The following is a 23,529-nucleotide window of genomic DNA, read 5'->3' as shown; positions in this document are numbered from 1 at the left end:
AATATGCCATGAGGAACCCAGGACCAGCGCCCGGCTCTATCATGTGAGTTCAGCCCTCATACTAATAAAATAAGATCTACTTCACTAGTGAACTCTGAGAAAGTTTTTTTGTTGTTCTTCTTTGTTAGTTTTTTCAAGAAGGAATCACTGCTTTGGGCTTCTCAGAAAAGTCCTCACATTCCATGAAGGGCTGTCCAAGCAGTGAGGTACATTCCTGAGCTGCAACCCATCAGAACTTAGTTGTATGCGCGGAGAGAAATATTTGTAGGCGGGATTCAGGCCTTCGAAAAATTCGGCCATTACCTCCGCCCATGCTAAGATGAAATGTCAGCCGGAACCCAAAATACATGCAGGAAATGTATGGGGGAAGCTTTCCACGGGACTTCTTAGCCTCATCCAGAATTTCTAGATGGGGCCTTGGAATTTTCCTGGAGTGCACACAAAGCCTACTTCACACACAGGCCCACATTGCCTGAAAGTGTGCTCAGCTCAGCCTGCATTTGAACTTGGCCTTGTCCTAATTTTATGTAAGTCATTGACTCAATGGGAAGCAAAGTTTTGCCCGCTGGACTGTCTTCCTGGGCAGAAAAATAATCTCCAGGAGTCAGAGTCCGATATCGGTGTGACATCAGGGTAAGGGTGAAAAAATAAAACATTTGATGATTAGCCTCGATATATTGGGAGGGTCTGGAGGGAGGGGAGTGAGGGGTGGTCGCAGGGCTTGGTTCAGTCCACACGATGAGAATGATAACGTACATGTCTCATCTCCCCACCAGACAAATAAGCATCTGAAGCCTGAGTCTTTGATTTGCCTTTATATTCCTTAGACCAGCGGTTCTTGAACTTGGCTGCCCAACAGAATCACCTGGGGAACTGTGAAAGTTCCCTGTGCCCGGGGCATACCCCTCTATCAATTAAATCAGAAACCCTGGCGGTGGCACCCAGGCATCAGTATTTTTTTTTAAATCTCGCTAGGAGATTTCAGCGTGCAGCCAAGGATCCCTGCTACTCAGTGCCCTGGATCCCTGCTACTCACAGGATGGCCCATGAACTCAGCCACTCTGAGGTGTGAACGAGTCACCTTGTATAGCACTGATTGGCTCAGCAGGTCTGGGGTAGGACCCGAGGTTCTGCCTCTCTAAAAAAGGCTCGCGGGTGCTGCTGAGGCTGCTAGTATAAGGACCCACATCGTGAGTGGCACAGCCCAGGAGCAGTGGCTCGCCAGGGACAGCCTGGCCCACCAGGGGACATTTGGCAGTGTTTGGGGACATTTTTGATCGTCACGACTTGGAAGACGTTACCAGCATTGAGGCTGCTGAACATCCTACCATGTATAGGACAGCCCTCCCCAGTGATCACCCAGGCCCCAGCGTCAGTGGTGCTGAGCATGAGAAACTCTGCCTTAAGCACCCAGCATGGGACCTTTACATAGGAGGCCCTCCTACGTAATGAATGAATAAATGGACGAGTGAATGGCTTATCACCACAGTGATTCTGTTGTGTCGTTGAACTAACCTGGCCCACAGAGAGCTTTTGAGGCATATATCAAATACACACAGCCTCTATCCGCCGGACACGATACAGTCAATCTACACGCATCTGTTGAGGGCCTACTGTTAGGCCCACACCCTGCCTGAGCTCAGCGGCCTCCCTCTCCAAAGGCGACAGACATCGAGCACTCGCCTGTGCCAACCCAGAGCTAGCACTTGCCACGCACTATCACACTGAATCCTCCAGAGGTAGGTATAATTTATACCCATTTTACAGATGAGGAAACTAAGGTTTGAAGCGACTAAGCAACTTGACTGAGGTCCTAGAATGAGGAAGTGACAGATTTGAACCCAGATCTGTCCAGCTCAAGCACCCAAGCTCTTCTGCTTATGAAATCCTACATGACACACTGTAACACATTTGTCTGTGTCTTCAAACTGTGGTCAGGTTACAGAAAAGACTCTTGATACTGGGGCAGGGGCAGGGGTGAGGCCTCCTGCGGAGCTGGAGGGTGGACAGGGTTTCACAGACACTACACTTGCCTCTCCGGTCTCTTGAACAAGAAGGTGCTCCCTACAGGGCTGACGAGGAGCAGGAGGGACAAGGCAGGCTGAGGGTCACCCTGGGACCGGGCTTGTGAGTCTGCTTGGCATCTCTCAGCCGCGCTCAAGTTCCCGCCTCTGACGCCTGTGAAGTCCGGGCCTGCCTCTGTGTTTACACCTTTCTCCACGTTTTATGTCAAAGGAAAAGGGATTGGGAAGAGAAGGCACAGAATGCCCTTCCTTGGACTTGCAGAGCCGATGGCTTTTCAGGACTGGGGGAGGGAGCAGGAAAGTGAGACAACCTCCCTCCTGCATCGCATCAGGTCAGTTAGGGTTCCCCAACGCAGAATGCGAGGGGAGCTCCTGAAGAGCAAAAACTGCCCGCATTGGGGCCATCTCTACAGAATAATTACCCTCCACTCAAGATAAAACATGAACCAAATAGGAGGGATAAACCTCAATTCAACCCAGAGCCTCGTGGTTTCTAATGGACAAGCTTCCCATCTTCGGGCAAAAGCAAAGCTAAATCCTGCCATGACCGGTAAGGGGGTTTAATCTCCGGGTGCCTGGCTGGCTCAGTCGGAGGAGCCTGCGACTTTTCATTTCCAGGTTGTGAGTTCAGGCCCCACATCAGGTGAGGAGATTACTTAAAAATAAAATCTTTGGGGCGCCTGGGTGGCTCAGTCGTTAAGCGTCTGCCTTCGGCTCAGGTCATGATCCCAGGGTCCTGGGATTGAGCCCCGCATCGGGCTCCCTGCTCAGTGGGAAGCCTGCTTCCCCCTCTCCCACTCCCTCTGCTTGTGTTCCTTCTCTCGCTTTGTCAAATAATAAATAAATAAAATCTTTTAAAAAATAAATAAATAAAATAAAATAAAATAAAATCTTTAAAGGGGCGCCTGGGTGGCTCAGTTGGTTGAGCATCTGCCTTCGGCTCAGGTCATGATCCTGAGGTCCTGGGATCCAGCCCTGCGTTGGGCTCCCTGCTCAGCGGGGGGTCTGCTTCTCCCTCTGCCCCTCCCCCCACTTGTGCTCTCTTTCTCTCTCTCAAATAAATAAAATCTTTAAAAAATAAAATCTTTAAAAAAAGAGTATTTTACCTCCCAAGCCCTCATGGCTCAACTGTTTGTAAAGAAACTTAGAGAGAAACCACTCTGAGGGTTTCCTAGAAAACCGCTCACACAGACACATAGCTAGAAGGAGACAACACTCACGTTTTGACAGAACTTGCTCTTGAACTCTCGTCCGAGACTGCCCTCCCCATCCACATCTGCACACTCCCCAAATCGTGACAAATTAGAGAATCTGTGAGCAGTCGTCCAACTAACTTTTCACAGCGGGTTTCCTGCCTCTTCCTGCAAATGCTTACCAGCCACAAGGAAAGGAAGGCCAGAACCGGCACCACACACAGGCTGCAGCTTATTTTGCAAAGAAGCCAGAGGGAGCCTGCATACGCTGCTTTCTCAGACGTGACCCGAGCATGGGATTACTTTCAGCCACCACCACCCCCTGATGAAAGCAATCTGTAACATCAGTTCAAACCAGGCTCACCTGGGCGGCTTGCTGGGCTTGGCCAAGGTGGTGCTTACTCACCTCGGTGCCAGCGGGTTGGTTGAAAAGAACCCTGGTCTTGAGGCCAGAAGGACTGCCCTCAAGAGGAGTTGGACTTAGTGGTCCCGGGACAAGCTGTGTGTCCTTAAGGAAGTCACACACCTTCTCTGGGTATCAGGTTTCTCATCTGTAAAATGAGGAGGCTGAAGGGCCTGAAGTTCTTCTGATTGTGGTATTTCATGACTAGGAAACTCTGAGCCAGGCATGAGGTGGTACCTGTCGCAAAGGGTGAGCATCCCTGCGACCATGACTCGGGAGTCAGAGGAGCTCCCATCCCAGACATCCTTCATAGGTGGCCTGGACAGGCAGTCTGGCCTGGAGCTGAGACCTCACGCCAAGGTTTGTACTCCCTGCTCCCCCAAATTCTCACTTTCTGCCAACGCTGGCCATGCATGTTTAAATTCCAGCGGCTTGGTCACCTGCCAGGAAGGGTCTCCTGCAGCCATCGTGCTATGGTGTCTGGCCGCTAGGCAAGGACAGACAACTTTCAGCCCTGCCCCTTCCTCTAGGAGGTTTGGGATGGGCCAGCAGCTCAAAACGTTGTGCCAAAAGAGTCGGGGCAACCTTTCCCGTAAGATGCACTTGGAGGGCGCCTGGGTGGCTCAGTTGGTTAAGCGACTGCCTTCGGCTCAGGTCATGATCCTGGAGTCCCGGGATCGAGTCCCGCATCGGGCTCCCTGCTCAGCAGGGAGTCTGCTTCTCCCTCCGACTCTCCCCCCTCTCATGTGCTCTCTCTCATTCTCTCTCTCTCAAATAAATAAATAAAATCTCAAAAAAAAAAAAAAAAAGATGCACTTGGAGCTTGCGTTCCTCCGGCGTAGCCCCAGCTGGGCCCACCCACACAGGCGCTCCCTCCCTCCCACAGATGTTAGGTTTCAGCTCCTTTGCAGCCACTCCTGGCAAGGGGTTGACCCCAAAGCCCGAGTTCCCCAAGGAGAAGAATGCATTCCCCGTGTGTGCTGGAAGGCTTGACCTGGGCGGCTTGCTGGGCTTGGCCAAGGTGAGGCTTACTCACCTCGGTGCCAGCGGGTTGGTTGAAAAGAGCCCTGGTCTTGAGGCCAGAAGGACTGCCCTCACGAGGAGCTGGACTTAGGGGTCCCATCAAATATAATGTTGCAACACTGAAGTCACCTGGGTAGGGAGGCTGGTGGCTCAGGGATGGCAGGTATCTTCAGAGGGTAGTGACCCATTCCAAAGAATCCAAGGCAGATGCAAATGAACTTCAGCAAATTTCAGCTAATCCATGTGTCAAACGCACGTGTTTACCAGTAACCTGCCTTAATAATAGTATTAGCATCATTCAAATTATGATGGTAATGATGATACTAATAAGAAAAACAATTACCCCTGATATTTAAGTGCTTATTGCATGCCAGGCAGGCACTCTGCTAAGGGCTTTACACACATTATTTTTATGCAATCTCCATAATATGTCCATGTGGTAGACCCTAGCATTATACACATTTTACAGGCAAGGAAACTGAGGCTCAGAGTGCGTAAGGAACTTGCTTAGAGGCTAACAGTCTAATGGCAGAGCTGGAAGTGAGACCCGGCGTCTGCCTCTCAGTCCTGTCTGACCTGATTTTCCAGGACAGGAACCCTCCCACTCACCTGATAGTTAGTTGGGTTGAATTATTCAGCAAGCGCTTATGGAGTACCCACTGCACGCCACGCAGAGTATCAGGTGCTGGGTAACCAAGAGCCTTGTCTGTAAGTCTAACATTCCTAAAGAAACAAGACCGTGGCTTATTCTCTTGGCCACCAGCCAAGACCCCCTCCCCCCCGCCGGAGATGACCAAACTTGTATCCAAGCAAGCACCCCTAAACAGAGGATTCAGAATCGTGACCCCCAACTCCTCGTTCCATGTTGGAGAATACTGAGTCCCAAGGAGAGGAAGGAAGTACAGTCCTCTGGAGAAGCCACAGTGAGTAGACAGGAGCTGGTGAACAACCTGATCCCTCGGGAGTGTGAGCACTGAGCTAGGAGTCACCAAACCCCATGCATTACCTGCAGTGGGTCAACCCACCTATCAATTTACTCCTCCCAGTGGTGAAGAGACCGTGGCTTCCCTTCTAAGCACCCAGTCTGGGTGTGTTTGCTGGTAACTGCTGAGCCAGGTGTGGGGAGGCAGCTGCCTGCAGGGTTCCGCGCTGCTCAGGGACCTTGTTCGTGGGCTCTCTAAGAGCTGATGGGCCCAGCTCTGTAGTAGTCACAGCTACCAGCTGCTGAAAGCTGGCTCAGGGCGCCTGGGGGGCTCAGTCAGCTAAGCCATGGACTCCTGGTTTCTGCTCAGGTCATGATCTCGGGAACATGAGATCAAGCCCCGTGTCAGGCTCCGCACTCAGTGTAGAGTCTGCTTGGGACTCTTTCTCCCCCTCCCTCTCCCTCTAGCCCTCCCTCCTGCATGTTCTCGCTAGCTCTCTCTCAAAATAAATAAATACATCTTTAAAAAAGAAAAAAGAAAGCTGGCTTTGTGCAGAGTATTCTCTGTCTTGCCTCCTATCATCTCCATTTAGGCGCCTGGGTGGCTCAGTCTGTGAGTGACTGCCTTCGGCTCAGGTCATGATCCCGGGGTCCTGGGATCGAGTCCCGATTCGGGCTACCTGCTCAGTTTCCAGTCTACTTCTCCCTCTACCCCTCCGCCCTGCTCGTGCTCTGTCTCTCTCTCTCTCTCTTTCAAATAAATAAATTTTTAAAAATAATAAAAAATAAACACCCCTTTAACTCCCCAGAGACATTGGCAGCCCCATGTACCTATGAAGAAGCCGAGGCTTGGAGCAGGCACCTGAAAGTGAAGATCTGGATTTGAACTCAGGTGGCCTAACGTGCCCCCCTCCCTCCAGTCTGCTTTTCTCCTCAGCCTCACTTCTGGTCCCTCCTCCTCTGGCCCTCCTGGCTGACATGGGGCGGTGGCGGGTGCCCAGCGTCCCTGCCTCCCCAGGGCGGGGGCTCCTGGGCTGAGACCTCACCGCTGACGCAAGTCCCCCGTGCACTGGGGTCCCTCCCCACCCCCAGGGCACAGACGCACCCCTCCCCTGAGGTTTCTATTCCCAAACACACTCTGCGCATTTTGCAAAAGCAAAGGGCAGTAAGAGTATCAGTACTCAGACCTATGTCAGCCCCTTCCCTGGAAACAGAAACACTTTCACAGTCAATGTCTGAATCGGCAGGCTGCTAAAATACTTAAGGACTTAAAAAGCCCTGAGAAGAAAGGGGAGGGAGGCTGAGCTGCAGTTAGCTGGGGCCTGCCGACCCCGCACGGCCCTGGGCAGCGTCTCCCACCCTGCCCGTTTCTCAGGACAAGAACAGTGCAGGGAGGGCAAGTGGAAGGCCAGTCTCTGCCCTGAACCCATTTCTGCTCCCACACAGGTGTGGCCAGTGTGGAGGCGTGGGCAGGGAGGGTTCTAGAGTAAGCGCCACTGTTTAGAGCCAGTTGATTGGATTCCCTGAGGCCTCCACACCAGGCCTGGGCGTGAGGTTACGCTGGCTAAGCCAGGGCCTCTGGCTGGCCCAGGGGGGTAAAGCTCCTTGGCTCAAGGGCTAGAGATGCCTCCTGCTGATCAGTGTTGCTGGGCAGTCGTGCTGCGACTATGCCCCAGTCTCTACTCTGGACACAGAGCTACCTGGCCTTGCCACTTGCAGAGCCGAGGGGGAGGCCAACGCTCACTCACCATCCCCGGGCACCCTAGCCCCGTCAGGACTGCACACACATAGAACCTCCTGGAATCCACACCGCCTCTGATGGTGATGATTCATCTCACTTGGATACACAAAGAATCTATGTCTTCGAGTTGGGCTGTCCCCTGCAGAAGCCACTAGCCCCGTGTGGCTAGGCCACCTTCAATTTTAAATAATCAAAGTTCAGCACAATTCAGAGTTCAGCTCCTCAGTGGCCCTGAGTCCACTTCGCCCTGAAACGGACCCTTGATTTTCAAGGGCCCCCATTTCAGGTGCTCCGTAGCCACATGCGGCGAGTGTCAGCCATGCCGGGTAGAAGAGATAGAGAACCTTTCTATTACTGTAGAAAGTTCTAGTGGACAGCGCTGTCGTAGAGAGTAACCTCTCCAAGACTCCACCTGGCTGATGAGTTAATGATCAGGGGTCTAAGCTGAGGTGTGAAACACCTTCCAGAAGACAGGTTCTAGCCCCAGCTTCAGCTCTTATGAGCTCTCTGCCCTTGAGCAAGCCACGCCACATGCCTGAGGCTCCCCTTCCTCCTCTGCTAAAGGGGTCCACGAACAGCACCTACCGAGGAGCTGGATTTCTCGGAGAGAGAAAGAAGGTGCTGGGTGCAGAAGTACTCTGGCCCAGAGGAAGGATAAGTGAAAGGAGACTCGTACAGAGTTCTTGTTTTGTGTCAGGCATTCCAAACAAAGTGGCTCATTGAATCCTAACTGGATCCCTAGCTGGGAGTGTGATGCACCCCTGTCTTACAGGTGAGTAAGCAGGTTTGGATGGAGGGTGACGCCCCCAAGGTCACAGAGCTAGACCTTGAGCTGGAACTTGAGGTCTGTCAACTTCAAGGCCTGTGCTTGCTCTACCCCAGAACTAAGAATTCTTCCCTCAAGAGCCTAGAAGCAGATTTGGGGCGGCTGGCCTGGCTAGGACAGTGGAAGGGTTGGCTCAGGTCAGGCATCAAGGGGGAAATATGCCACCAGAGGCCATCAGGGCCCAGAATCTGGTACTCGCTCCCTGCCAGTTAGCTTCCTGTCCCTTTCCTATTCTGAGCCTCAGCGAGAATGCCCCCCGAGTTTCCTTCCTGCAATCATCAGCCAGAGTCGAAAATACCCATTTCTCAAACCCTGCTTCATCCAGGTCCATGCTGTAGGGCTTCCGCCAGCGGCCGTAATGAGAGGTTCTGCGAAGAACAGCCGGGTCAGCGTGGACACATTTCATTTGGAAAATCACCACCCAGCTCTGAAACTGGCCCTGGTTTTTCAGGTGGCAGCGAGCGGCTCCTCCCCACCTTGGGTCCAGGTGCCGCGTGACGGAGGCCACAGGGCAGAGGGGCTCAGAAACCCAGAAGAGCCAGAAGCCACGGCAGGAAATCCAGCCCCCCGCCACCCTTCGTGCGCGCGCCCTGGAAGCCAGCTTTCTAAAGTGACCTGGCGCGTTTCCAAAGGACAGCGTCACCTCCAAGAAAACGCATTTTAATTATGGAACACAAAAGCCTCCGAACATCAAGGCTTCATTTTAAAAGGTCCTTTGAGGGCGCCTGGGTGGCTCAGTCGTTAAGCGTCTGCCTTCGGCTCAGGTCATGATCCCAGGGTCCTGGGATCGAGTCCCGCATCGAGCTCCCTGCTCTGCGGGGAGCCTGCTTCTCCCTCTCCCACTCCCCCTGCTTGTGTTCCCTCTCTCGCTGTGTCTCTCTCTGTCAAATAAATAAATAAAATCTTTAAAAAATAAAAAAAAATAAAAGGTCCTTTGACTTTTATACATGACGGCTCACAATGATTGAAGCTGTTGGTAACACTATAAATCCACGTCACTGGTAGAGCCTTCAGTTCCGACCTTTGAGCCCGGTAACAAGCTCCTTGTGAGCCGAGCGAGGTTACATGTGACGTGTGCAGGTGCTGACAGGCCCAACAGCTGGAAACGACTCTTCCCAGGTGGCAGTCTCCCTGTTCCTGCGGGGGCTCTATTTCATTTAGGGACCGTGGCCATATTCTCCCTTTGCTTAATTGCCAGGATGCTTCTGGATAAATACATTTACAATTAGAATAGAAGATGCCATTTTTATTACACATCGACCATATACCAAGCATTATAGCGGATGCTTTGGAAATATTCCAAGCGTACCCTAACTCCAACCCTAACAGAGAAGTGTTTTTTTTGTTTTTTGGATTTTCCCATTTTATAGGTATGAGGAGACTGAAGAGCGAAGCAGCTCATCCAAGGCCGCTCAGCCGGTACGAGGCCGCTGGGATATGAATGGGTCTGTCTTACTCTACTGTCTCCCGTTTGGGAAGAACATCGCTCCAAGGCGTAGGGGTACCTGAGCTCTGTCGGGCTCTGCCACAGCCCAACACATCTCAAAAAGAAGTTTAAAATAATAGAACCAAACTAACATAAACGCAGACCCAGAAGGATCTCGGTGGAGAGGGGGATCTGTTGTCCTGGTTTTATCTACTAAGAGAATGATGCTTGAATCCTTTTTTTTTTTTTCTTTTCCTTAGTTTACACAGCTCTAGCCATCCTCAAAACCTTATTCTTAAACTCGAAAACACGGTGTCACAGCTGTAATTTTAGAAGGAGGAGGAGAGAGCAGGAAGAAGTGGAGAGCAAGTGGGGAGCGAGCGTGGGAGGAAGGGTGAGAATCAGCTCCAACGTGGCTCTCAGGCCCGGCTGGGACTTCCTCGGCATGATGCCCATCGTCTCTCTGTTTCCCCCCTCCCCCCGCCGACCTCCTTCAACTTTTCAACCCAACTGCTCTTCATGGTTTAGCCTAGGTCTGCGCTAGGACCCTGAGCATCTGGGAATCATTTAATTCTCTCAAAATGCACTAATAATTGGAAAGGATAACTTTCCAACCATTTCTCCAAATGGAAAAGAAAAAGACCACTGTAAATAAATACTCAGCAAAAGCAAGCTTGGGGATATCCAAGACAGGCCCAGCACTACAGACCTAACCATCCGTGGTGTGTCAGAATGCTCAATTCTAGATTTTCCGTCCACAAGGAAGAGAGTCATATGTGTGCAAAGTTGAAATCTATTCAAGTGCTTTCTGTAGAACAATCTAAAAATAAAGTAAGGCTGTCGGCTTTTTCAGAGGCAGAGGCCACACGATGGTAGAAATCAACACCTGCTTCTCAGAACTGGGTGCACACACGTCCCTCGGGTGTGGGGTGACGTAAAGCCACAGGATACCCGAAGTGTATCCACCGGAAGTGCCAGCTGGGCCTCAAAATTGGGGAAATAAAGCAGTAAACATACTTGTGCCCCTGACATCTACGCGTATATGAGATTGGGTTCCCAAACTATCCTGTCACCGAGGCAGAAAAGAGACACTTCTAAGATACTAAAACTGATCCGTGGTTATCAGCTCTATTCAGGTCAATAGAATCTTCAAAATTCAACAAATTCAACAGAAGCACGTCACCTGATAACCAAGAAGAGACTAGAAAAGTTGGTTTTGATTTGCTTTGCTCTTCCCTGGGCAGCTCAAAACATTACTTTTTTGTTGTTGGAATATGGTACAGTATGGTACACAAAGGAAGATATTCATAAGGTCTTACAATGAAACACAATCTCACCAACTTCCAAGTTGAAGCAGATCACTGTGGGCTACCCAGGAGGGGTAAGAAAGAATTCACTCTCCTCAGCCACTAAGATATTCCCGCAGACAAAGAATTCAGTACTAGAAAGGGAAGACAGCCAGGTGGGAACCTCACCCTGAGGAGAACAGTCTCCACATGAGGAGAAATGGTGGCCATTCAGGTCACCGCACAAGAAAAGGCCACACCACAGAAAGGCACTCGGGAACAGCCAGGAAGCACCAGAATGTGCCCGAATTGTGCTCAAACCCATGATCTCAGCCCTCACAGCAACTCCATGAGGCAGGCATCAATGTCCTCCCCATTCTACAGATGGAAAAACTGAGGTTATGGATGTAACTAAAGGGCAGAGCCGGGGTGTGAATTGGGGGCCTCTGCTTCGAACTTCATCCCCACCCAGCTCCTGGCAGCGTCTGCCCGTTGTGTGGCCTCCCAACCTACCCCAGGCCGCTGCTGAGTTTCACCTTCCGGGACAACAGCTGCTCTTCGTAGCATGTGCGCCCCACGGCCTGGGCTGGACTCTCTCTGAGGCCCACCCCGGTCCACGGCACGGCTCCCTTGTGGCCAAAGGATTCACCAGACGTACTGAGCCTCCTCCTCCTCAAGACAAAGAAGTGTTTCCAACGTTTGTGTTAAACTTGTAGGAATGAGGGTGCTGGGCAGAGAGATGTGGGCATTTGGGGTCCCTGTGGGAAGGTTTGGGCTTCTGGGACATTGTTGACAGGTGTCAGAGCTCTGGGAGGGGCCGTGATGTCCAACAGGGCAGCCCCTCACCACATGTGGCTCTCACATCCTTGGAATGTGGCTGGTCCAAATCGAGCACCGTGGCTACAAAATACACACCACTTTCAAAGACTTAGTATGAAAACGAGAATGTAGAATTTCAAATTAATCATCTTTATATCAATTACTTGTTAAAATGATAATATTTGTGATATATTGGGTTAAATAAAATATCTTATTGAAATTAATGTTACCTGTTTCTGTTTAGTTTCGAATGTGGCTTGTAGTACATTTAAGGTTACATTTGTGGCTCGTGTCCTATTTCTGTTGAAAAGAGCTGGTCTCTATCTTCCGGGAGACCTCCGATGGTCTACTGAGCCTAAGTTGGAATCTGTGGCCGCCTCTTTGCCCGGATGTTGCTGCCCCCGTAATTCCCCTCGAGGGAGGGGAGCCAGAGGTCACCCCACTTGGCAGGCTGGAGCGGAGGGTCCATTCAGAATTCTTTCTGAAAATCCTCAGCCAGTGAGATGGAGGCAGGCGTTTTCCCCAAGAACCCAAAGGACAGGAAAAGCCAGCCGTCCTCCATCAAGGACCAGGGCAGTGAACGTTCTGGAGCCAAATGATCTAACCAGAAGTAGACTCTGAGTCACACACAGAAGCCAAGAATGCAAAAGTCACATATGTAATTTTAAAAGTTTTTGTAGCCACATTAGAAATAGGGAAAAGAAACACATGAAAAATGAGGGGCGCCTGGGTGGCCCAGTCATTAAGCGTCTGCCTTCAGCTCAGGTCATGGTCCCAGGGTCCTGGGATCAAGCCCTGCATCGGGCTTTCTGCTCAGCAGGAAGCCTGCTTCTCCCTCTCCCACTCCCCCTGCTTGTGTTCCCTCTCTCGCTGCTCTCTCTCTCTCTCTCAAATAGATAAATAAATAAAATCTTTAAAAAAAAAAAGAAATACATGAAATGAAATTTAATAATATATTCTCACCCAATATGTCCGAAATATTATTTTAACATATACCAACCTAAAAATTATGAATCATGTGTTTTATATTCTTTTTTTATACTAAATCTTCACCACCTGGTATGTATTTTATACTCACATACCACCTCCACTCACAGGTGACGAGCAGCTGCCAAATCAGATGGTACATCTCAGAGAGTCTAAGAGTCTACCCCCCGGCGGACCCTCCATCAGGGCAAAGGGAACAGAAACACTGCTCATCACCGAAATGTCCACGCTCAGTCAACTGTGCTAAGTCACACACCTTCAGCCACTAAGACATGCTTGCAGAGTTTTGATGGCAGAGGGGAAAAGCACTCTACAGGTATTTAAAGAGAGAAAACGGTGGGTGAAAATACATAACATAATAAATACCAGCAATCATTAGGTGGTGAGGTTGTGGCCTTTTCTCTTATTCCTTCTACTTTTCTATTCCTTACAGATGTTCTAATATTAATTTAGAAATTATGATTTAAAATGTTTAAGTGCTTAGAACGATAAGCCATGAACTATTTATTGAACTACTTACTATTCATCTGGCCCCAAGTTCTCCAAGAAGGGGGTAAAACCTCCAGGGACTTTGGGAAAGGTGCTAATATCTCATCGGTGGGGAGGGAGAGGATTTTCCTGGTTAGATATTTTTCCTGCTTGAACTGGGACTGTCAAACAGACATACCAGCAAGGGCCGCGGGAGGACTTAAGTGCTACATCAGCCGCAGAGACAAGTGCCCCCTCCCGCGTACACCTGCATCTGCCTGGGCAGCAAGCGCCTGAATCTCGCCAGCCAGAGTTACAAGAGGCGCCCTTGTAAGGGCAGGAAGGCAGCTGGGTGTCGGGGGGAGTGCTCAGACTCGAAAAACAGGTGATCGTACATTCTTTCCGCGTGTGCAAAATATTAATCAAATCCTTCCTAAAATGCCTGCAGCTGTTTGGTAGGATACACTGGGCTGTCACAGGTACTGATTTAAAGTCCAACCCTGCTACACATACACACACACACACACACACACACAGCCCTGGAACAGCCAGAGGTCTAAGGATGTTCACAATATCTCCATTTCCCCAGAAGGATGAACCTTCTGAGCAGCTGCTTTTCTACAATCCTGGGTGGCATTTCACTCAGGAAAGAACCAGCAGGCACACTTCATACAAGTGTGAGCGTCCAGGATTCACAGTTACATCTGTCATTTGTCCCCTAATCTTGAGATCTCTATGGAGTATGACGGGGGTTGGTGAGTAGACACTCCTGCTTCAGAGATTAAATCAGTGTTGAACCCATTTGCCTCAAATTAGTGCTTGTCTAGGGCTGGGGGTTGGGATGTGATATCCAAGGGGTGCAGGGTTTCTTTGGGGGGGGATGACAATGTTCTGAAGTTGATTGTAGTGATGCTTGCACAACTCTGTGAAGCCACCAAATTGTACAGTTTAAATGAACAAACTGTATGGCATGTGAATTACATCTCAATAAAGCTCTTTGGTTTTTTTTAAGGTAGTAAGCTCCCATGTGAAATTCACTCCATCCCGTGTATAAAAGTGGAGCTCTCCGTCATCTCGGGCACTGCTTTACCTGTATAAAGAATGGGAAAGGCTGTTTGCTTCTTGCTTATATAAGGACTCGTGTGTGAACAGAACTCTCCTCTGCAAAACATCCAGTGTGTCTCTGCCGAAGAAGTCCTCATGGATCTCCAAAGGCTGACACCTTTTCACTGACCTTTCTGCTCCTCCCGCACTTCTGGCCTCATCTGAGGTGACCTCGCCTGGGGCATCTGGAGCATCCTTCTCAGGAACTGAAGGTAAGGTGGATGGGCCAGGCCCAGAGCTTCTTCTGGGACAATATAAAGAAAGCAATAGATGGTAAGAAGGGTATTTCTCTCCACATGTGACTGAAAAAGTCCATTTCCCAATTCAAGCTTTAAGCGGGTACTACCCCAAAATCCCTAGGGAAAAAAAAAAATCAGCTTCCAGCAGTCAATGGTTTTGAGATGCTTTTGGATCATTTATGCCTCTCTGTATAAATAAATCCAGATTCAAAAGCAAAGGTATTTAGGCTCCGGAAAAAACATATGATTGACTCTAACCTATGACCCAAGAGCGTGGCCAGCCAGTAAACATTTCACGCTTTTCAGACACTTTGAGTGAAATGAATTGAAGAACACAGAGAGCGAACAGGACTCTGTTAGTGTCCAACAAACAGCTCCCAACTTCCACCCATTCCTCTCACCTTTTTCAGAATCTTAGCACATCCAGAGGTTGCAAGCAAGTAAATTTAAACATTTAGGCATAGAAAACCTAGCTTTTTAAAAAACCACCCGTCTATTTGACTCTTAAAAACCGGGGTGGGATTCCCTTTTGACATTGGCCCCACGTCCCCCTGGGAGTTTGTTCTTTTCCGTACCTTTCAGGGTGGAGCACTCCCAGAGCCAGGGTTTGGGGCTTCGGGTCCCAAAGCTCGTCAGGTTCCGGAGGTGGAGAGACTCGCAGCTTCCCGCCCCCAGCAGGAGTGGGGGGCTCAGGCCTGGGCTGCTCCTCAGCCAGCAGGTGCACGGCCGGGCTGGCCCCTCGCAGAGTGGCTGCATCCTCCGTGCCTGGGGCCCCAGCAGAGCAGCCTGCGTCCCCATGAGCAGCACCAGAGAACATTCTCGTAGTACCTGTCTCGGGCGGGTCACCAGCCACACGCGCCCCGGTCTCAGCTGTGCTCGAGGTGACGTCACCCTCCGCTTCCCCAGCAGCTCCTGCCACCGAGCCGGGCTCTATGGGAGTGGCTCCTGCTGGTGCAGCCTGTAGCTCAGGAGCTCCACCTCCACACCTCTGCTCCCCCACGACGGTGTCGGGGGTCCAGGGCTCACGGATGGCCTCGGCCACAGTCGAAACACCCCCATGGGGAGAAGATGCTGCCAGGGCAGAGGTGGACACTGGCATGTCACTCGGACCCCCTGTGTGAGCAAAGCCCCAGGCACCATCCTCTCTGGGTTGACCGTCGCCAGTGGATGTCTCCTGGGGGTATATCCCAGGAGCAATTCTGTCTTCTGGAACCGAGGCCCCTTCTCGGTGGCTCTGGGGATCCACCTGGAAGCCCGCAGCTTTTTCCACGGGAGTCTCCTGAACAGCTGCGGGCAGGGAAGGACCCAAGGCTAGTTCCTGCTGGCCCCCGCCCTGCTGTGAGGGGGCCTGGCCTCCAAGCCCCAGCCCGGCCTCCCCACCCCCCTCTGGCTTCTCACTCTCCTGCGCAGTCTGTGGGACACCGGTCATCTCCTTCCCCACGCCAGCACCTGGCAGGTTTGGCTCTGCGGCTGGTGCCGCCAGACCCGGCGGCCTTCCTGGAGCGGGATCCTGGGGAACCAGACAGGCGAGCTCAGCCTCTGTAGGCAACTCTTGCTTCTTCTCCTTTGCATCCACCCCGAGTCCAGCAGGAAGGTCGAGGAGAGGGGCGATGGCCACTCCTTGAGCCCCATCTGGAGGCTTCTCTGGGTGTGGCCCCACGAGGTCCTCGCCCCTCACACTCCCCTCGGCTCCCGCCGCACTCTGGGGCCGATCAGCGGTCAGGGCTCTGAACACAGACTTCTCAAAGATCTTGGTGATGTGCTCCCTGAAGTCAGGGAACCCAGTGATCATGCCCATCTGCTTGGAGCTTGCGTCCACACCACCCGAGGCGCCCCTCCTCGGATCCTTGGAAGGCTCTATCATCCTCTCCCCGCTGCCCTCTGGCTCCTTTGCTGCTTCACCTGCCATGCTTTCCTCGCTGGCAGGGCGCGCTGGCGGCCCACCGGGCTCCGGGTCTGCACCAGGAGCTCTGGCCTCCTCCTCCTCCTCCTCTCCTGTCATCTGCTTACTCTTGGTCAGAAGCAGCGCCCTGTCCAGGTAGGGGATGGAGTCCGCGGGTCCCTCAGCGTTTCCAGCTCTGGGGCTTCCACTGCTCGCTTGCACCACAGAGACCTCCCCGCTGGCCACCCCTGGTTGTGAGAGAGGGGCAAGCAGGCTGGCGGAAAGCTTCATGGAGGTGGTATTTTCCAAGGCCGGCAGGGGCTCTTCTATGGGACAAGGGCCTGCCCCCTTCCCGGCAGCACCATCGATATGCAGGTAAGGAGTGTCTGGAGTAGCCTCTTCTGGTGGCCCAGGTGGCAGGGGTTTCTCTGGGTTGGGGACAGCCTGGGCTGCAGGAATATCCACCTTGCTCCTGGGAATCCCCCCCAGCTCTCCGGCTGGTAACAAGGCCCCCTGGCCGCCGGCCGAAAGCTGCTCTGCTTGGCTTGGCTCACCCCAGGCAAAGGTAGAAGCTTCCTTCTCAGGGGAGGCGCGCTGCTCAGTCTGAAAGGAGCCACCACTCAGAGAAGCTTCTGCGGGCCCCTCCAGAGCCCGCTGCACCCCGAGGTCCCCTTCCTCAGCATTCCCAGCAGTCTCGGCAGCCCCACCATCTGCACCTCGATCCTCTGCCGCTGCGAAACTTCCAAGGAGCCTTGGGGCCTCTGCATCCGAGGCGGTGGGGTGCTCCATGTCCTTCTGTGGGGCCGGCACAGGTTGCTGCCTGCCTCCCTGCGTCTCCCCATACGCCTCTCTGTCTGGGGCATCCTGGCTGGGTGTGCCTCTAAGGCTGGCGGGCGCCGGGCCTGGCGGGCCGTGAGCCGCATCCAGGAGAGCGACTGAGTCAGGCCGACAAGGTGGGGTCCCCACTGTGTTCCCACTTGCCTTCTCTGTCTTACCCAACCCCTGGAGCGGGGCCTGAGCGTCAGCTGCTTCAGAAAGTTCTGCATCCCTGAGACATGCTTCTTCATGCTGGCTGCTGGCTCGCGACCCATCTGCCAGTTCCTGCTGGGACTTGTTGGGCCCCTGCTGTGCACAGCAACTCTCCTCTCTGCCCAAGTGACCTGCAAGAGGAGAGTCTTTTGAGGCCTCAGCTGCAGGCGGCAAGACTCTGGAAGGCAGGCTGTCACTGCATTCTCCCTCTTGCTCATTCTGCCCTTGCGCAGACAACTCCGGTCCTATTGCTGCTGACAGTTTTGGCTGCTCTGTCGCAGGACTCTCTGGAACCACGTCCCTGGGAGCCGAACCGGGCGCATCAGACAGGCTGCCTTTGGGGAGCTCCCCGTGACGTTCTGATCTGGAAGCTTGTTCCTCTCTCCCGCGAGTGGGCAAGCACACATCTGCCAGACGTTCCACAGGTAGGTGGGTTGGAGAAGCATCTGTGTCTAGGTTCTTAAAGCCTAAACCACCTGCATAAGTCTCTTTCTCATTTTCACACTGCTGGGGCTTCTCCCCGAGCATGTCAGACATGGATGCTTCTGGTTCTGATTGCAATGGCTGGAGACGGTTCTCAGAAGATACCGGGGGACCCTCAGAAGCAGCTACTTGTGTCCAGTTTTCCCTTAGGCAGGACGGGTTTCCCTGCTGATCTTGCTCCAGGCTGAGCATCGTAAGCCCACAGTCCACTGCCAAATTCTCCCCCTCGGGGGAATATGGCCCATCAGCATGGATTTCCTGACCAGCTGCCTCACGCCCCAGCCCACAAGGTTGGCCCGGGGATGTCAGCAAGCCCTCCCCGGCACAGCTGCTGGGCCTCTGCGCAGATGGGCGGCTCCTCATCTTTGTGTCAGATGGGCTCTCCGCCTCCTGGGCTTTGGGGATGACCTCTGCCGCAGGAGTTGACAGGAAACCTGATTTCTCAGTTTCTAAAGCAGGAAGATAGTCTATTCTTTCCAATCCCCCCGCGTCCCCAAGGGTGTTGGGACACTGGGTCTGCAATCCTGGCCCCTCCCAGGCAGCTTCTCTGGGAAGAATGTGTTCACCAGTTCCATCTGGCCCAGGGGGCAGGGCGAGATCCTTCTCGGGGAACTTGTGCAGTGAGCCAGAGGCACGGACCCCATGGGCTTCTCCCACCATCCCACAGGTCACCGAGCTCCACACTGTGTCTTCTGATGGAGAGCCAGGCCGATCGGTGTGCCCGGGACCCTCCTTTCTGGGTGGCTGTGCTGAGTCAGTGCCGGAATGCATTTTGCTGTCCACATCATGGCTTAGCTCTGAAACCTCCTCTTTTTCCACCTCCAGGCTGGGCTTGCAGCCTAAGGCCCCAGGTTGCTCTCCCCAGGGCTTCTCAGGATTTCTACTGTCAAGTGGCTCTGGGACTTCTTCCTGTCCCCTAGAGTTGGCCTCGGGTAGTCTGCTCTTCTCCTCAGCCACAGCTGGGCTTTCGGGGGTCCTGGCTTCATCCTTCGACCCTAGTGAGCTTCTGGCCCTTTCGTCTGATACACTGGTTGGGGCAGGGGACAGTACTCCTTGTTGGATTTTCTGGTCCCTCATTGAGACTTCTCCCCTGTCGTCCTGGGACAAAGGGGCAGGACCCTCTGCACAGTTCCCTCCTAGACCCTCTCCCTCCCTTCTGAGATCGGATGCGAGCTTCTCCTGTCCTGCCAACCCTGCATCTGCTAACTCTTTGGCCAGATTCGTAAGAACTGGCATCTCAGCCCCGGAAACCACCTCCTGGGTCAACCAGCTGGATCCTTCTGCAGCAGCAGAGGCCTGAGCAGGTGGTGATAAGGTGGAGACTGAAGCTGGACGTGTGTCCTCCATCAGGGCTCGTGGGGAGGGCTCTGTGCTCTCGAGCGAAGCCCCTCCAGGCTGGTTGCCTGCTACGGAAGGGACAGCTGTGCTGGGCTCGCTTCCCGGGCCCCCTGCCTGCCAGCGACCCTGAGCACCGCCAGCCCCCACGGTCTCCTTCCCAGAGCCCCCGGCCCTGGGTGCCGGGCCAGGACTCTGTGAACCCCAGGGCAGCTCGACGTGCGTCAGATGGGCTCCCATTTGCTGCTGGCTGCTTTCCTGGGAATTTGTGTCGGCTTCCTGGGCAGCCCCTGCAGGGCCCCTCGTGGCATGGCAGGCCCCGAGGAATTCCGAGCTGGCGGCGAAAGCCTGAGGCGGCACCTCCACTTGGCATCCGTCTCTGCCTGAGGCTCCGGGGGCTGGCTCTGGTGGAGTCGGGGTCTCAGGTTTTGCGGGGCACTCCTCCAGGCCAGGTGAGCTCGCCCTGCCTGGCTGAGTGGCAGGAGGGGCCTGCGGGGCCTCTGGCACAGAAGCCGCCCCCTGCCTGGACTCTGCCAGGGGAAGGCCACCTGCAGCCTCATTCCCTTGGGACTCGAAATCACCAGGCTGGCCATCTTTTTCACACAGCTGTCCTTTCATCAGCTCTTGGGGAGGTGCTGGTGAAACCCCCGGCGACTGGTCAGTGCGGCTGGAGGCAGACAATGTGTGCCCGGCACTGGGGACGACAGCGTCCACGCTGCACTGAGTAGAACTGCCCCCTTCAGGGACGGATGCTTTTGGGGCCTCCCCACGGGCATCTGGGGAAGGTTCCCTCCTGGGGTGTTGAATGATGGGCCAATCTTCAGGTGCTGCTACTGGGCTTGCCAAGCAAGCTTCCAGGGGGCCCTGGGCAAAGGGCATGGAGGCGGAGGGGCACTCCTGCTCCCAGGGCACTGGTGGGCGGGGCAGTGGAGAACCTTCTGGGCCCCTGGCTTCCTGTGGGCATTTGCTTGGCTCAGTCACCTCCGGGGACACAATGCACGGATCCAGGCTGGCGGCACCCTCAGACGCAGAGCAGGAGCCTCGGTGCCCGGCACTGCCAACAATGAAAACATTTGATGTTTCATTCATTCTCGTGGATGTGTGTCCAGAACCACATCACAGGCAGAATCACCCCCACCCTTTCCCCACCAAAGACCACAAAACACAGCATCCCCATGCAGCTCATTCCTCTCCATGAAGAGACCAAGCCCCCCCATCCTCCCCCTCCCATAACCCTTCATGTGCCCTTACTTTCTCCCAAAATCAATGCAGGGAATCTCAAACATTCAGCTTGGAGTTTTCCATGATGGTCGGTTGTGAACAGGGAAATATGAAAACATAGTCACAGTAGTCCAAAATGCAGGGAAATCAGAAAGTTTTCAATAGGTATAAATCATAATAGAGGGTTTGAACCAGTTCTGTGTAACTTACAAGGAGGTCCTAAGTACTTAATGAGGATCTTTAGATGTTTGGGGCAAAGGCACAAGTGGGCAAAGCCATGCTTTGAAATAAAGAGCTATTGTTGAGAATAGTTGCCTTGATTCTTTAATTCAACATGTAGTACTGTGAGGGATGTCATCCAAAAATCAATTCTGTTTAGCTATGGAATTCCTGCATGTGACCTATATATAAAATTCTTGGGAGCTGAATTACCTTCATACCTGTATTTGTCTTAACTTGAACTTACCTAGCTGGACAGCATGTAAAGCAAAACTATGGGAATTTAGGGGAACGTGGCTCAGAATTACGGATTTGCTGTAGATAACCAGCTATCCAGGTACTGTAAAATAGTTTATCACCTGCCGTATTTGGACTGGGGTTTTCAATTCTGCATAGTTTTCATTAAATGCATTTTTTAAATTTTAAAATAATATATGGCCAATACAACATTTTGAAAATGTAGAAAAAAACATCTCCCACATGCTTGCCATTTGAAGTGTTCTGGTGAATTTCCTTTTTTTTTTCTGCACGTTTTGTTAAAGGATGCAACTTTATTATTTTTACATAGATGTGATTCTATGTCCTTGTTCTAAAAGATCTAAAAGATCATATATCTTTTAGCATCAAGAGAAATTGCACAAGACAAAGTTAACAGAAGTATGGTTTTTCTAGGGCTTCTACCATGTTCTTTGAAATTATTTTAGGGAAAAAATAATAAAATTATTATAGGAAGGAAAATCTGTGGAACGCTCTTGCAACTGTTACATATATATACATTGACCTATTCACAGACCCACAGTGTTCTGAATGTGACCAGAGAAAAGATTCTACTCTACACGTTCACTACCAAAATTCTAGCTTTTGAATGCAAGGCAATGCATATACATTGATTTATCAGGGATGCATACAGTGGCAAGGTGAAATACATTCCTGTTAAAATTTAGGAATTGAATTGTGTCCCCCTAAAATCCCTATGTTGCAGTCCAAACCCCCAATGTGACTGTATTTGGAGATAGGGCCTTTCAGGAGGTAAATAGGTTAAATAAAGTCATAGGAGTTGAGTCCTAATGCAATCCAAGTGGTGTCCTAATAGGAAGAGGAAGAGACACCAGGAGTGTGCCACACAGAGAACAAGCCAAGAGGGACACAGCAAGAAGCCAGCATCTGCAAGCCAAGAAGCAAGGTCTCATCAGAAACTGACTGTGCCGGCACAATATGGGTATATGGGTACTTATTGTCCTTTCTCGCAACATTTTGAGGTTTCAAATTTTCCAAAATGAAAGGTTGGGAAAATAATCCGTCCTGCCTCCAAGAATGCACACTTCCAAGGAGGGAAACTGGACGCTTGTGTCCCCCCAGTTCATACTCATGTGTTGAAACCTAATCCCCAAGGGGATGGTGTTAGGAGGTGGGGCTTTGGGGAGGTGACTTGGTCTTGAAGATGGAGTCCCCAAGCATGGGATTCGTGGCCTTATAAACGAGTCCCCAGAGAGCTCCCCTGTCCCTTCTGCCTTGCAAGGACACAGCGAAAAACCATCCGTCTATGAACCAGGAAGCAGGCTCACACCAGATGGAATGTGCTGGCACCTCGATGTTGGAGCTCAGCCTCCAGAACTGTGACAAACCAGTGGTTTATGCCCGGAGTCTCTTACCCTGACTCCATTCCAGCCTCTCTCCAAGCCCCTCACCTATGGAATGTACTGGACATCTTTGAGGGGGTGTGTACGCATCATCACTACACGAAACATCCTCATGTAATGCCTGTTCCCGCACATTTGACACACGAATGATGTGCCTGAGGCACAGAAGATATTCAAGAGGGGACCCAAGAAAGAGTTGGCTACTGTCTCAACCCGATTTGTATTTTCAGACCCACAAGCAGAGCTGACAAGGGCAAAGAAGAGAAAACTCAGAGGGGAAGTTATACAAATCCCTTTAATCCTCAGCTGGCCACAAGGACGGCTGCACCCAGAAAGCCGTGGCCCAGCGCTGACGGCCGCGTGGGGAACCGCCCCCGGAAGCACCAGGCTCGGGAGGGCTCCCAAGCCACAGCACTGTTGGATTGTTCTGGAACCAACCGCTCTGCATTCCGCAGCTGGCCAGTTTCCTTTTTACAAGCACTTTACATTTTGTGTCCCACCCATTAACTCGGGGTCACAGCACTTAGCAGTTAGTGAGGTTAATGGTGTATAATTCAGAAATGAAGTGCTTCCCACATACGTCTGCTTGCTCCAGAGGCGCAGAACACAGCCCCCTCCGCGCGGGTAAGAAGACAAATAAAACCACTTCCTTGTCCCTGCCTCTGACTGGAGCTGCCAGCTTCGGGGGACTGTGGGGCTTCCCTTCAGGCGGAATGAAGTCTTTATCATCTGGGGACACATTCACTCAATCCGGGCAGCTTGATAACCTGTGGGTCTTATCAGAAAACAACCAGGAGCAAATTCCCACCGAGTCTGAGGCACAGGACTCTCCCCCCACATAAAAACCCTGCTTGGTTTATTTAGCATAAGCTGAACACCAGCAATTTCTTTGATTGCCCATCCGAAGCAATCTTTAAAACCAGATTAAAGCCACTTGTCAGAAGCAAATTTGCCTAAGGGCAGGAAAAATCCTAAGAACTGATCCGTGAGGGCTCTGCATTAATTGACGCTTACATAATGTCATTTTGTGTTTCAAGATTGAATCAAAATGTGTGGGATGGAGATGCTGCTCAGAATCCAAAGGCCCGGGCGCCCGGGTGGCTCAGTCGGTTGGGCGACTGCCTTCAGCTCAGGTCATGATCCTGGAGTCCCGGGATCGAGTCCCGCGTCGGGCTCCCTGCTCGGCGGGGAGTCTGCTTCTCCCTCTGACCCTCCCCCCTCTCATGCTCTCTCTCTCAAATAAATAAATAAAATCTTTA

The 23,529-nt window shown here is 52.2% G+C and overlaps 1 protein-coding gene across 7 annotated transcripts in view; it reads right to left on the bottom strand.

Moving 5' to 3' along the window:
• TACC2 (transforming acidic coiled-coil containing protein 2) overlaps positions 1-23,529 on the bottom strand; it is a 200,851-nt gene that overhangs the window by 122,588 nt on the left and 54,734 nt on the right. For 4 of the 7 annotated variants that reach the window (XM_035030488.1, XM_035030481.1, XM_035030516.1 and 1 more), the window contains 2 exons: positions 15,037-20,244; positions 14,353-14,466 (listed from right to left, as the gene is read on the bottom strand). In XM_035030488.1, coding sequence (XP_034886379.1) covers positions 14,353-14,466; positions 15,037-20,244 — 5,322 coding nt within the window. Of the gene's footprint in view, positions 1-14,208; positions 14,467-15,036; positions 20,245-22,850; positions 23,046-23,529 lie in introns of all 7 variants that reach the window. The other 3 variants (XM_035030500.1, XM_035030507.1, XM_035030492.1) reach the window with 3 other exon arrangements.

Source organism: Mirounga leonina, unplaced genomic scaffold (assembly GCF_011800145.1).
Source record: "Mirounga leonina isolate KUSES-001 unplaced genomic scaffold, KU_Mleo_1.0 Mir_114, whole genome shotgun sequence".
Classification (NCBI taxonomy): domain Eukaryota; kingdom Metazoa; phylum Chordata; class Mammalia; order Carnivora; family Phocidae; genus Mirounga; species Mirounga leonina.
Note: the sequence above shows the minus strand (reverse complement) of the source record. Positions and strands in the feature narration are given on the sequence as shown.